The sequence below is a fragment of the Lutjanus erythropterus genome, chromosome 7, assembly GCF_056507025.1.
Source record: "Lutjanus erythropterus isolate fLutEry1 chromosome 7, fLutEry1.hap2, whole genome shotgun sequence".
NCBI classification, from domain to species: Eukaryota; Metazoa; Chordata; class Actinopteri; order Lutjaniformes; family Lutjanidae; genus Lutjanus; species Lutjanus erythropterus.
Window position 1 is genome coordinate 33,957,872 of NC_139323.1, and position 15,613 is coordinate 33,973,484.

The following is a 15,613-nucleotide window of genomic DNA, read 5'->3' on the forward strand; positions in this document are numbered from 1 at the left end:
CATTAGGGGTGTAATATTCAAAGTGTAAAGCTGATGTTAAATTTTAACCCACCAGCTCACTGTCAAATGTGCAAATGTGTGCCTGAGAATTACGTGTCTCCAAAGTGGTGTGTGATTATCTTTAACCTTACAGCAGTATCATAAGGGCAGGGTTTGTTCAGCCGTGCCTGTGCCTGCCTCCTACTTTGCATTGTAAACTAATGATTTGCCTCGTCCTGTTTTTTAAACTTTCATGAGGTTTGTGTGGTCACTACTCTCAGGAGGCATTCCAACCACAGAAAGCAACAAATCAAACTTTCTACAGCCAAAACGCTGAGGTAAAACATATTCTTTCGATGGAGGGAGTTTGAGGATAAAAAAAAAGTAGAGTGAAAGCTGACATTTCTGTAAACCCTGGGCCTGCCTGTGCCGCAACTCAACGTGCACGGGCTTGTACCTGTAGGGTTTGTCAGGTGGGAAAAGAAGTCTGACCAGCTAAGGATCAGAGTGTGTTGTTACTTGCATTTTTGCTCTACAACTTGCAGCTCCGAAACACACTTCAGTCTTTTTTGGCAACAGAAAACACATGTTGTAAGTATGAGCTCCAAATTGGCTTTAAGCTTCGAGACTTTTTGGACAAACTAGTTGTCTGGCACTGAGGATTTTGATGCCGTTGAACATTTTGAATGTTTTACTTCCCCTCTGGTCTGCCTTGTTCTTCGGTAATGACTGACTCTCTCTGATCTTGCTCAGCCAAAAAGCATGTTGCTAAAATAAAACTAGGATGTGTTTTGCGGATGGTTCTCTCTTGTCTGAGGGTGTGTGAGCAAGTGTTTCTGATAGGGCTCCTGTGATCTCTGCAGTTTTTATTGGAAGTTTCTCCCTCTGTGTTTCTGTGGTTCTCTGTGCTTCTCAGTATGCCTCCAGCTCTTTCTCTTCCTTCCTTTCCTCCCAAAGAAAACATGAAAAAGGTCCAAAGACGAGTGAGAATTCTTTGAGCTAAATGTGCTCTGTGCTCCATATGATGCATTCGAAAAACTGAATGGCTGCATCAGGATATAGCCTTTCCTCTGATGTCTTGTCCTGCACTTCTGAGGGACTTTTTGATAATGCATCACTTGAAAGTACAGCTCAGAGCTGCACAGTTAAAGCTGTCAGAACTTTTTTTTTCTCCCATTTTCTTACAACTTTGTTAGATGAACTACTTTCAAGCAATTAGTTTTTCCTATCAAGAAGGACATAAAAATTCTTTTTAGGAATTCTGTGATCTAGGAGGAGAAGTTTAGACCGCCAGTTCTCCGGCTTTTATCTGATCGGCTGCTTCACAGAAAAAAGAGGATTGTACATAACAGGAATTGTTCCAATATGCCAATGTGTGCTTACCTAGTTAGCGCTGTATATTCCCTCTTTACGGCCACTCCAGGCTTCTCTTGAACACCCCAATATGGCGGTGTTTTTCTGTTACCATTACAGGGACAGCTCCACATAATAAAATCAAAATCAAGAATATTTTTGCTGCTTTAACTTGTTTTCAGACAACCTTTACCGACAGGAAAGTGCTGTTGTATGAGCTAAATATCGCTCTCTCCAAACCAACCAAACTCCATAGGCAAAATCAGTAATTTTACCTCACAGTACACGAGAGTTGCCAATAGTCTACCACCGCCTCAGTCTGTTTGATTGTTTGTATTATTGTGTGACTGCAGTGTTTGGATTCACAGAAGTGGCTCAATAACAAAAACAAACTAACAGATCGCGGCAGTGGTACACCGGTAACTTCTGTGTTCTGCAAGGTAAAATCACCGATTTCCGTAATGGAGTTTGGTTGGTGGGATGTTCATCTTACACAATGGCGGTTTCCCGTCGGGAGAGGCTATCTGCAAAGTAAAGCAATGAAAATATTCTAAATATAGCATACATTTAAACTGATAGATTTTTTTAAGTGGACCTTTTTTAAATGGCTAAAATATGTTTTGTTGCTGAACCACTGCTTAGCTTCAGTACTGGTGCCCCTCTCTGCTTCAAGCATATAAAGTTTACCGTTTGGGCCAGGATTTCACAATGATGTCGCACACACACAGGGCAGAGAGTAGTCAATGTATGTCTTATTGCTTATCTTTATCTTTCAAGGACAATTCAAGCCACATTGTTGCACACAAATCCCCAATAAATCAGCAACAGAATACATGAATGTGATTCTGTGGAAAAATAACTGGAAAAGTTACGCCTCGCCTCCAGCACAGGTCTGTGTAAAATCATTACAGATGTGTGTAGCCACACACACACATGAACTCTGGTCAGTTCTCCAGTCTGTCAGCTAGACAGCTGTCACAGTGGAAAGAACTGTGTGACACTCAGCCGGGAGTGTGAGTTTTAGACGGGGCAGGCTGCTGGACGGTGCTGCCCGGAGCAGTCTTGTTCCAGGTACTGGTGATGATGACTAGCTGGCAAGGTCAGCCTAGTGCTGCTGGCTCAATGACATACCAGAGAGAGAAAAAATAGCCAATTCCAGTATGAGGAAGTGCTTTGGTAACCACAACCAAAGCATATAAATAGCTTGTGAATAAAGGTTTAAAAAGCATGGTAAAGTGTCAGCCACAACTGTGGCGTTACTTCCTTGTTGACAAGTTGTGTTCAGCTGCTCCCACAGCCACTCCTTACTGCAGGGTTTGGCTTGGCAGTGAGGAGAACTACTGCTGTTTATCATTTTCATGTGACTTCAACCATTTTATGGCCTCTGGTCTATGTAAAGCAGTGACTCTGTACCTTTTATCATCACTAAAGATGCACCAATGCACTTTGTTTCTGTCATGATCTGATATCTGAATTTGGATATCTGCTGATACGATATATCAGGGAGCTTTTTTGCTTGATTATGTCTTCCTATTATTAGTAGTAGTAGTAATATTTATGGTGACCAGGTGTCCCACTTTATGTGTCACTGCACAACATTTTTAACCCTCGTCCCTTCGTCCCACATGTGGAGATGATGTCCCACATTTTGATAGGCTCTAGCTTTCAAAAGTCAAACCACTGCAGGACAAACACTTTAGAAAATCTGGGCTTTTATCCAGTGGCTTTGAAGAAAGTAGGGAAGGCTGTCAAGTGCAGGTCAACCTGCCACCATCTTTGCTGCCTCCAACACCCAGTGTGGAAAATTATGAGTCATCAGCTACACAGATTTGGGCAGAATATGATGGAAACTACAACAAATAAAAGTAAATACATCCACAAAAAAGATGTGACAGTATAGAAATGTTTATGTTTTTAAAGTTAGATAGACACTGTATGATTTTAGTCTACCTTTCAACATTGGAGACATGTCCCACACTGTCTCTTACAAACACACTCTTTGTCCCACATTTGGTTTGGTGGAATCTGGTCACACCAATAGTTGTAGTAGTTGTTGTAGAAGTAGAAGTAAGATTACATCATCATGGTGAAAACGTCTGTGCCAGTTGATGTTGATGGACTGTGTTTGTGTTCACATCTAGTCAAAGTTTTCACCATCTGGATAGGTCGTGTAGTTTGTGTAATGTAACTAGTCTAATGGCATCCTCCAACCATTAGTAGGAAGCTGGTTTATTGTTACACCATGGATGAGGTGGCTAGTTTTGTTTGGCATTTCTTCAACATGCAAAGTGCTTCTGAACTTGTGCAGCTTGGCAAAGCATTTACAAACAGAAAACATGTGGCGCCATGGAATTTAGATCGGAATGCAGATCTGTGACCTGAGTTTGATACCCGATGAATGCTTAGCATCAATATCAGACCCCGGTACGGATACTGGATTAATCTTTTCCATCTCTACTCATCACCGAAGACAAAACATTCAGTCCTAAAAAAAATTACTACCATGTTATTAGCATAAAATCCACTCACACTGTATGTTTAAAAATAAGCTTCGCCAGAATTCAGAGGAGTTGCCACAACTTTGAGATAAAAATGAGACACTTCTCTACATACTGAAGCTGCTGTACCTGCCTGCTTACAATGCATATTTATATATGTCCCGGTTGTTATCTCATCCACACATCAGATAATGTGAATAGCTCTTGCACATCCACTCCAGCCTGTGAGTCTGTCAGTGCAGATGCTACAGTTCTTTATTTATTTGCTCCACTTTCCACCGTGTTCACGAGCTGTAATTTCTCGTGTTACATTCACTGCTCTGACTTATTCTTATCTGATTTTCAGCTGCTGCTACGACCCAGTTTCCCCACAGGGATCATTAAATTTTCATCTAATTTAGGATTTCCCAAAACAAGTAAACTAATGACAACGGTATGCCGCTGGTTTGGCTGAAAGCTGCCATGCTGACATAAGTCGAACACATTGCACGCACGTTAAAATTTAACTTACAGAAACAGAATTATCAATATAGGTTAATGAGCCCAGCCTTGACAGTGGTTTTAGTGATTCCTGCAGAATATTAGAATAATATAATCTTATTTAACTATCAAGGTACTTTTTACAGCAACACATTAATTTTAGTGCATTTATAGATAATATGGATATACATAACAATATATAATACCAAAACACAGGACACAGATAGGCTGACAGTGAAGAACAAACAAACAAATAAGGGAAAACCTGCTTAAATGCTTCTGTTCTTTGACTCAAAGCTGGTCTTTTGCTTGTTTTTTTACATTGTGTTATTCATCTTACTTAAAGCTGCACTGGTTATTTTTCTTTTGGCCACATGGGGGTAACAGAACAAGATGTAAACATGAACATAAACATATTTAGTACCACCTATAAAAATGTTGATAGGCACACTCCACCAACTCCTGCTTTCACCGGGTTATTTGTGTATCGACTGTTTTGTGTTTTTTTTTTTTTTCTATTTTTTTCTTCTTTTTTTTCTTAAATTACTTGAGTGCTTGTTTTGATTAGTATCATGATGTTTATTTGTTTTTTTGTTGTTGTTTTGTCTTGAATAGGTGGCATACAGTTGGCTTTTAGTGCTTTTTGCTGAAGACAGCTGCCTTCTGCTGCTGGAAACAACTTTGATGAGACTGGTGAGACTCAAGCAAAAGAAAAAGTAATGAGCTATAAAACCAAAATAACAAACTGAAAGATGATAAAGAAACACTTTGTAGAGCAGAGGGGAAATGAGGTTTGTCATTACGAACAACAGCTTTCACAATGATTTGTTTAATTGTTAGTATAAAAATATTAATTATTGCTACTTTAAGTAAAATATCTGACTACTTCCTTCATCATAAATGAAAAAAATAATAATATAATTGCTATTTTTTAAATCTATTTTCATGTGACTGTGGTCAGGAGGGAACCCACTTCCTGTGGACAACGCTGACTATCTGAGCCACCGGCTAAGATGTGAGTCGTCATTCATTTAATTGGAAATCTGACTAAATGAGGTGTCAGTCCATAGTTATTTTTTAATAAATTCAGAGTATGAGTGATTTATAGCAGTTAATAAAGAATGACACTGAACTAAAACTTTAACAGATAAACCATTAATCATCCATTTGTCTGATGTAACATGTAACTGAAGAAATTGGATTTTAAAATAAAGTTATGACTGACAGGGATACATCTCTTGTCCTTTGTGCCCTAGATTCTCAGACCGTGGCGCAAATACCACTGGTGGTACTCGAGCTCCATCTAGTGGTACACTGAGGAATCTCCTAACATTTAAAAAAAATTAAATTAATTACGTTAAAAACATAGATAAAAGTACAATAAAATACATATACCACAATAAATATATACCACGATACACATAAACATACACAAGTACACCAAGAAATTTTGAGCACAATTAGCTGAGAGTGGATTTACTTTTAGCCGACACTTTGTATCTTTTGTTGTAAAGGATTTTATATCTGGAATCATTTAGATTTCAGTTAGTAATGTGTTCCACGGTTGACAACCCTTAATGGAAAAACCTGACTGTCCAAATGTAGATTTAAAATTTGGTATTACAACTGCTATTCACCTTGCTTCTAGTCACTCTGTTACTGTCTTGTCTTTGATTAAATGTGGAAAGAGGCTCTGCAGTTAGACTGATGATGCATCTGAAAACTAATTTCAGGAAACAAAAACTGATGAAGCTGTCATATGCAACAGTGATGCCGCCAGGCAGGCTTTTTGTTCATGATTTTCAGTGTAACTGTAATTCAAAATTAGCTTCGTCTTTCCTGTAATATTTCAGTTTGAGTATCAGCCTGACATGAAGTCACGTTCGTGCAGGCACAGGTCATCCATGATCAGTTCAGAGCTGAACCGTGTTGGCAGTAAGCCACTGCCTTACTGTGAAGGCAGCGTGTCTGACAGTCGGCAGTAACACAGTCCCTCCAGGTAGTTGTGATGTTGTGATCACAACAATTAACGAAAATTCACCCAATCCCCATGAAGTCTGCACAGTCTCTTTTTTAATATATATATTTTTAGATTAATAAGAACACAAGGTTTGCCATTCTTATTGACATTTGACATTTGAGGGCCAAAAAGATTTTGTTCCTTTGTCCCCAGGTGCCTTTCTTTATTTTGTTAGATTTTTTTGAAATCCTGGGCTTTTTCATTAAACTTTCATAGAGCACTCAGTGCAGTTTTATTCTCCCTGGAATAAGTTGCCTTTGATTAGTGTACAGAAGATTTAAAAAAAAAAATCTACTTTTTTGCAATTTTCAATAATTTCATTGCAGACACATTCAAAAACATTGCAACATGCATCACATTTTTGGGGGAAATTTGCTGTGAAATCAGGCATTTTAGCTGCAACCATCCTCCAAAAAAGCCCACAAAGATCCTGGAGGGGCTGAATAAGTAACTGTCTTATTAGGCAGAGGTGGCAAACACACAGCACACACACACACACACTCTTTACTGAAGCAGAAATACATATCCTTGTGTAAAAAAAATAAAAAAAAATAAAAGTAGGACTGACTCAACTTCTTTGCCCAAGTAAAAGTGAATTCAAGTAAAAAGTTACCCTCTAAAAAAAAAATTTCTCTGCAAAGCTAACTGAACCTTTTCTCCACGATTGAATCTCCCTCTCTTGTGTGTTACGTCTTTTGTTGTCTTGTTACGTCATTTTTCATCTTGTTACGTCGTTTTTTTGTCTTGTTACTTTTACATCATTTTTCATCTGGTTACGTTTTTTTTACGGATGGATATTTTCCCATCCATTACTGTTGGAATCAGTCTTCATGCTTGGGTGTGCAATAAAGCAAAATAAAAATAATCAACTATCCCCCTCAACAGCATTAAAACCACCATTATGACTGATATTAACATATGGGAGCAGAAGCCTACACTATTCAGCTACGCACAGGAGGCAAGTTTACTCCTAATAACAGACGTGTGAAGTATAAGTACAAATACTTTGATACTGTACTAAAGTTTTCAGGTATCTGTAATTTTATTTTATTTATTTATCTGACAACATTTCACTTTTTCTCCCTGTAGTTTGACATAAATATATGCACTTTCTACTCCTGACATTTTAAAAACCAGGCTTATTACTTTAATGTACATCACCTGTTTGACATTGTGTCATTTTGTGATATTTTTTTTGCTCTGCAGGGCTCCTGTTGATGATGTCGTGGCGTGGGGAGAGTCACTCGACCATCTTCTGGAGTGCAAAAGTAAGCGCACTTAAGAATTTACTCCTCACTCTTTTTTTGTCACAACATTCCTCTCTCTCAATTCTCCGTCCTCTCTGTTCACCCCGGCAATTCTCTGCCGCTCGGCCCGGCATATCATCTTGAATTGCCCTCGGGTTCCTTTAGGAGGATCGAAAATATATTCTTCCCTCAAGTTCATCAAATCCATTCAGAGATATATTTAAGGAGGATGACACTGGCAGAGATAAGAGGCGTAATCTGAGCTGCCAGTGTAGATAGGGTGATTCCAGCCCGCTCTTATTCATTATAAAGCCGGCACTCACTGATGGCTTTTCACCTGACCGTATTCCTGGCCTCCATTTGAAAATGACTAAAACAGGCAGACGGGTTCGTTCCCTCTCCCTCTTTCCGACGTCTGTCCTCTCATCGCTTCACCGAAATAAATTCAGCTGATCTGTAATATTTCAGCCCGTTGTCTCCCGCGTCAAGATTAACTGTCCTCCGTATGATGAATTTTGTCTTGCGCCCTGGTTGCTCTATTTCCCTTTGAAGGAACGCGGTGACACGCGTGACAAATCGGTAAACAGTAGCAAAATATAAATAGTTGTGCACGTGGCAGTTGCAATCTGATGGCGTTCGTGTACTTTTACGTTTAGCGTGATTTTAAAGAGCCGACTCTGAAATGATTGAAAGCTCAGATATGGACCGAGAGTGATTCATAGACGTGAACAAGCTGCCTCTGGACAATATTTTGTTTCTTGTCAATTACTGTCAGAGCGCCAGCTGTGATTTATGTAAAGCAATTTGTGTGAATAACACTGGCGCTCGCAGTTAGCTGTTTGTTTGTGCTCCCAGAAGACGTGCTAAGTATTTTACACCTGCATTAGAATCACAGCTCCATGAATACTCCCGTAACAATGGTAATGGGTGTGAGGAGAAGATAACAAGAAATATAGGTGTATGCAATTATATGATGCTGAGGCAGCGCACATTGGGATGCAGGGTTTGGTTTTTGAAGGTTTTTGAAGTTGAAAGCGCCTCCAGACATCCGCCACAGTACCTGCCAGTTTGCTGCAGCATCTCTTTGTTCGCTGACTTCTTTGAGCTAACAAGGACTATGTTGAGGAAGAGAGAATGTGAGTGAAAGATAACAAAATGGCTTAACCTTTAGCTATGACTCATTACAGTTAAGAGTTTCTCCTAAAACACAAAGAGCAGGTTCATTTAAACCTTTTTTTCCCCCCTGATTTCATAACAGTCTACAGTGAACAAAGTCCTCCCGTAACAAGCACAAGGTCAGAATCTTATGGTAAACAAAGTGGAGATAAAACACAATCAGCTGCTGAGTGCGTTGAACAAAAAGTAGTGAGAATGGAAGTTCTTGAAACTTTTGAGTTTCCAGACATACGTCAATATGTCTGACAAAATAATTAGAACTTTGTCCGAGCTTTTTCAGTCACATGTCATGGTCCTTACATAAAATACAGCAATAAAATTCCCAGTAATTATTGAATTAACAGGCAAGCATAGGAATAAACAAGGAAGGAATGTATTAAAAACCATACATAAAAAAATAAAGGATAAAATTTAAAAGAAAAAAAAATACATAGAGCAGTGCAAAATCCAAGTGCAAAGTCAAGAATAAAGTACAGTGTAACTTAATGGTTAATAATTAAGATTAAAAGTTTGATTTAAAAAGAAAATAATAATAATAAGTCTGTCAGTGATTTCATGGCCAGGCTGTGAAGAGTTTTAAAAGTAATAAGTAAAATCTTAAAATCAATGCTGAAGCAAACAGTGCAAGGTCATTAAAATTGGAGTAATGTGTTCTCTGTGCTTGATTTTTGTTAGGAGTCTCGCTGCTGCATTCTGAACACTTTGGAGTCTATCAATTTCTGATATCTGTCAAAAAAAAGACGATTACAACAGTCCAACCACGAGGAGATAACAGCATGAATAATGATAATTATGATAATGAATAACAGTAATAAAGGTGTCAGTATCAGTTCCATTTGCTGATAAAGAATGTGAAAGGTCATTGCACATTTGAAAGGTCAGATAAAGCGGACCTTGATTAAAGATTTTGTCACACACGAGTCATATTTCGATTCTAATCATATTTTGATTAGATTTTTTAAACCAAATTTTTGACTCTCAGCCCCCTACAGAGCCTTAAAAATCCTCAAAATCCCGAAAATCTTCTTTGTCCTCTTTGTCCTCTTCTTAATCTCGTCGATCAGACATATTTACACCTGGTATTAAAATGTGATCTGTATCCAGATATGTTGTAAGGACAGACCCATGTTAATGCGAGGTGTGAATAAATTGTGATCGGAGCGCGATCAGACCTGCCTGAGCACATCTGGAGGTAGTCTGGCATGCAATGATCAGATCTTAGGCAGGTGTAAACACAATCCATGCAACAGTCTGGGTAACATATCTGGAAAACATACTGTTTTAATAACAGGTGCAAATAAAGCATAATATTATCTTCACACCAGTAAATATCTTGTACTGTAAGTCAGTGGGCCTCCTGCAAGAACTACTCATGCAAACAGATTTGTTTTTGCACACATGACTGATTTCACAGAATTGTTTTCTCATATTTAGATTTTTAGGAATTTATTTATATATTTAGGTATGAACAGTTTGAATAGTTCCTCCATTCACAAGTGAAAAAACTTGACTTTAACCATAATGCTTTAATCTAAACAAAACCATGTCTTAAAGTTTTTTTTTTTATTCAAAATTCAACACCAGTGTTTATTTTCCATGCAGGAACTACTTTGTTTCTATAGTAGAATCTAAAAGAGATACTTTATTTCTAATAGAAAGAAAATAGTTCCTACATGAAACTGCTCACAATCAGATCTGTAGATTATCTTGAGTCATCGGGTCATGATTTTTTTTGGGGGGAAAAGGGACACTGTTGAATTTTTCAAATGATTTTTTTTTTTGGCATTTTGAGCACCACAAGCCGAGCGCCATCTGGTACCGTTATGTTGGAGTGAAAGCAGGCATCTCCACAGTCTTCATCTCCAAGACTCCATATACACATACATAGAGACTTCATGCTGAACTAGAAGAGTGCAGTCAGAGTGCAGATCTCTGCCAGGCAACCTGTCAGTAACTGTAATTAAATTATACATGTTTTCACAGTTACTATAAGAGGTTACATCCTATTAGATATTTGTGTGTAATTTTGTCATAATTAGCGTATGAGTTCTTGAGTTAATCTCTGACCACCAAAATGTAATCAGTTCATCCTCAAGGTGTTTTGGAGATTTCACATTCTACATTTTAAGGTTTTTCCTTCAGTATACAGTCACAAATGTGCACAAAAAACAGGCTGATCGGTGTAGTTGAATGAGAGATTAGCTGTGAACGAGTTGCAGATCTGTTGGTCATGCACACACACACACGCAACCAATCACATGGTGAGCCTGGAGGGGATAATTAATAGTCTTTTCACAAGATCATCACCACTGAGTTTTTCTTTTTTTAGATTTCATGATTTTTATCGGCACAATTCAACACAGCAGTTTGTCCAGTTCAGTTGTTAGAAAATCCTCTGCTCTCACCCTGACAGCTGCCTGAGGCTCTTTATGCAGGTTTCTGTCCGATACCAACCTCTGTTGCACCGTATGGTGTAACATCAAGCACTGTGGGCTACAATATCATCTGGTCTATTATCTGCACGGCTGTCACGTCACGTCCCCCCTGCACATTAGTGATGGACCGCTTTGCCTCAGACACTTCTTAACATCTAACATCTTGTCAAACCATTTTGTCTTCATGTCACAGTGCGGCGCTGATGACCTATTGATGAAGGCTGTACAGCTAATATTTTCTAATTGTTTCGGGCCATGTAGTACCTCTGCTGACACTGCTGAACCTGTCTGCTATTTCAGTGCAGTGTGAAAGTCTTCTTACTGTTTGCGAACGAAACTTGCCCACAAACAGAAGCCGAACAGGAAGTCATATATGGAAATTCAACCCAGTATCTGCAGTCTGCATACAGATAACATGACTTTAGCGGGCAGCACATACGCCAAAGTCCAATTTTGCATGCAGGTAATACAACAATCCAGGAGGGAAGCCTTTCCAGTTGATTCCACTGGGCACAGCACACCACAGTTTTGATCCATCCTCCACGCAGCTGCGTGCCACCACCAGCCGTGTTTCAGAGGCGTTTCAGCAGCGGAGCGTTTTGCCTTCCTGATTATGTTGACTTCAGGCACATGCACAGATAGACCCCCAGGTGGTGCTCAAACGCCTGTCCTTTCGGCTCCTGACTACATTAGTGCTCTTTTTGCAAGACAATTTTTATTTCTTTTTCTACTTGTATATTTTAGTTTTTAATATAGCAGCAAATCTCAATTAAAAGAGTGTTCTGATGTCTGACAACTGCAATGTAATTCTAATTCTGTAAGAGAGCAGAACCTCCTGCCCCGTCTTCTTTGACGTCTGTCACAGCCACGATAGTTAACACGCAAAATCCAGTGACCTGCAGTGTATTAAACATCTGCATGAGTTTTGGTGTTGAAATAAACAAATATGTAAACAAGGAAAAAATGCGCTATTACATCTAACTGTATTTTTTTAAGTTATTATGAGAGGAATACCCTTTTTTTCCAGCTTAAGCTTCTCCTCCTCAAAATGTCTGTGCACATCCCTCGTTGACTTGCTCAGATTTTGTTGTTTTTTTGTGCTTCTACCAAGGATAAGTAGGTCACGTAATTGAATAGCTGAATGGTTTCTTTTCTGCCTGTGCAAGTCTGCACAGAGTCTTTAACTTTGAAAGTTGACCAGATTCTCTTTGCTTTGTCTGTGTCTGACTTCCTGCCCGCTCGTTCTGCTCTGTGCAGACTGATGCAGCATTGGCCAAAAATAGACTCATCACATGGTTAATGCGAAGCATAGAGTCACAAAAGAATAAGAGAGCTGTGAGGTTGTATGGGGTCTTTATTGATAGTGAGTGTAGTGACTACAGTAAATGGCAGTCAACACTCCCCAACACTAAGGCTAAGCAATGTACTGCTGTGGACAGGGTCAGTAACAAAAGCTATTTTAGGTACTTAATAAAAGGTCCATCTAAAAAACTGTCACACAGCCTTTTCTGACAGGAAACTACTGCACTGCTCTCTCCAAACCAACCAAACTCCATGTGTGAAATGAGTCATTTTGTCTCACAGAACATGTGAGTTGTTTCTCCACTGCTGCCTTAATATGGGTGACTTCAGTGAATCCACACTATCCTTTTAAAACACCAAAGTCACACAATGACACAAATAATCTAACAGTTAGAGGCAGCAGTAGACCAGCAACTCCTGTGTTCTGCGAGGTAACATTACCGTTTTTTTTTTTTCAAAAGGAGTTTGGTTGGTTTGGAGAGATATTTGGTTTGTATAAAGCCTTTTCTCTTTAGAAAAGTCATACACTTGGACAGATATTGATTTTTTTAAGTTGGACTTTTTTTAAGGGGCTAAAATACCTTTTTTTTGCTTACACTGTCCACAACAGTGCATTGCTTAGCTTCCAAGTTGGTACTTCTGCTGCTTCTCTAAACTGAGGATGTGTCGACCATCTATTGTAGGTGATACACTGACTATGGATGAGATAACCCACTTCAAAAAATCTGAAGTATCCCTTTAAGATTAAAAAAAAAAAAAACTTTGGGGACTTCAGGGCCTCTTTATATTTCAGTTTTACACATGTAAGCAAAAAATGGAAGCTATAAGCACATTTATCAATATTCATCATTGTACAGCTTGGTGGAGCAATGTGCACATTAATACATATGTGTAGTGGACTTAGTTGGACCTTGAGAAAAAAACCTGCTATAACGGTTTTCCCCTGCAGTACTTCTAAGTACCTTATATTTTGTTGGAAGTGAGACACCCTGTAATTAAGGTTAAAAAAAAGAGGATTATGGCAGACTAGCCAGGTCCTTAAAAACCTTGTAATTGAACTTCTGATGAATGTTTGAAATGAAACTGTCCAGGTTTCAAAGTGTCTTTGCTCCCTCTGCGCAGCAGGCCAGCTGGTGTTCGAGGACTTCTTGAGGACAGAATACAGTGAGGAGAACCTTCTGTTTTGGCTGGCCTGTGAGGACTACAAGAAATTTACCAGTGAGACAGAAATGACGGTGGCTGCCAAAAGGATCTACGCAGAGTTTGTCCAAGTTGATGCGCCCAGACAGGTACGGCTTTTGAAAGTGAGAGGAGAATAAAGTGAGAGCTGTGAAACTTCAAATCAACCTCAATTGCCGGCTTGCTTGTTGTCACTGTCACTCCTCCACACTTCCACTCACTTTTACAAAGAAATACTATGTTTGTAGGCACCTTTTCTTTATTTGTTGCTCTGTGCTACAGTTTCTTTTACTATTTGAACACGTAGTTAACTTTCTGAAAAGGCATGATAATGAAAAAATGTCTCCAAACAGAAAGAGCTCATGAGTGAAATAAAAGTTTCTGTTTTCTGAACACAGATAAACATTGACTGTGTGACGAGAGAAGAAATCAGTGAAAATATCTCTCAGCCGGGGCCAAATTGCTTCGACAGGGCGCAGAGACTGATATATGGGCTGATGGAAAACGACTGTTATCCGCGATTTCTGAAATCAGAAATCTACCAGGCTCTCCTGGAACAGCAATGAAAGCAACGTGAGTGGGGAAAAAAAAAAAAAAGCTCATCCGACGCCTTCTCTGAATGATTGATTCTGCACTTCAGCAGACTCTTCTTAGAATCGCAGTTTAAAAAAAAAAAAAAACGGCTTGTCTGTCAGAGGAAGCAGAAGAGAAAAGAGATACGGAGCTGCAGGTATGGGGACTGACAGGATCTAAAAGCCCAACATGATCTAAATAATATATTAAGCAGCTTTTGAAGTCAATTCTTGTTTGGATTGCTTTATATTGCACAAAAAGCCTATAATTCAGAGAAAGGCAGACACCGAGCTCTGAAAGGTTGTTTGGAAAGGCATGTATAGAGGGTAAAATGTTTATAATTAAGTTAATGGCACAATTTATAACCAAGAAGGGCTCATTACTTTAAGTGTTCATGTTCTGTGAAAGCTGTCAGCTGCTCAATATGACTCTGGTTTTTATTATCCCAGTGACTCTGTGTGACATCATCATTTTGGTCTGTTAAAATTCAATGATTATTTTTAATGGGTGATTCTACATTTTCCTTATATGTAACTTTAAACATTGTGTGTGCTGGTATACAATCCAAAAACCTGTTATTATCTTTATGCATATGATAAATGATCAGTTATCACCAGTGTAATCAGTCCGATCTACCACCCCTGCAATTCTGTATTTGTTGGCTGTACATCACATGAAAATACAACAGAAACTTAAAAGCATCTCATGCTTCCTGCTCTGAGGTAAATTATTTTTGACAGTAAATGCTGTGTTAGAATTAAAACTCTGTGTGTGTTTTTTTTGTTGGACAAGTCCCACAGCTGTTATGGCTGATTATGATGATTAACAAATGCTTCTGTGTACGAGCATGTGTGTATGCAAATGTTGTGAATGAGTGTGGGCGTGCATGTGTGTGTTACGAGCATGCAAATGTCCATTCGGGGGTAGAAAAGATGGGCGAAAATCTACCGAACGTAGTTCATCGGGGTTTGGTTCTGCCTTAATTACTTGTGGAGGAATTTTCAGAGTTTCCTGCCTCTAAATTGATCGATTTGTGCTTATTTTGTGAACTTCTGCAAAAAACCCAGGAGCAGAAAATAGGCTGGTTTTAGCCCCACTGCATGCTGTTTATAAGATTCATGATTATAAGGTAGGTCAACTTAATTTACATGAATTATTAACCCTAAAATGCCCTCTGCTCCCAGCAGTCTTTCGAATGGACAGACTGTTAAACCCACCTCCTTTGTAAAAGCAGGTGTTTTATGGTAGGGACTGTCTTCTGATTCGCTTCGATCTACAGGCACAATCAGCACACGTGTTATTTACTCAGTAACATCATTAACTAACCTGTGATGGAGTGTTTGCCACAGACATTCACAACAAGTATTGACT

The 15,613-nt window shown here is 38.9% G+C and overlaps 1 protein-coding gene across 6 annotated transcripts; it reads left to right on the top strand.

The window, feature by feature from the left end:
* The first annotated feature begins 260 nt into the window (after positions 1-260).
* LOC146324281 (regulator of G-protein signaling 21-like) lies at positions 261-15,005 on the top strand. Of its 6 annotated transcripts, none has more exons than XM_084722293.1 (6): positions 261-317; positions 4,926-5,003; positions 5,272-5,325; positions 7,537-7,598; positions 13,613-13,779; positions 14,068-15,005. In XM_084722293.1, coding segments are annotated over exons 3-6 (399 nt in total). In that variant the 5' UTR covers positions 261-317; positions 4,926-5,003; positions 5,272-5,323; the 3' UTR covers positions 14,236-15,005. The 6 variants fall into 6 exon arrangements, with proteins under 6 accessions (XP_084578419.1, XP_084578421.1, XP_084578422.1 ...); XM_084722296.1 differs by lacking the exon at positions 261-317 and adding an exon at positions 343-570 and having other exon boundaries at positions 13,616-13,779; XM_084722292.1 differs by lacking the exon at positions 261-317 and adding an exon at positions 347-570.
* The last annotated feature ends 608 nt before the right edge of the window (positions 15,006-15,613 follow it).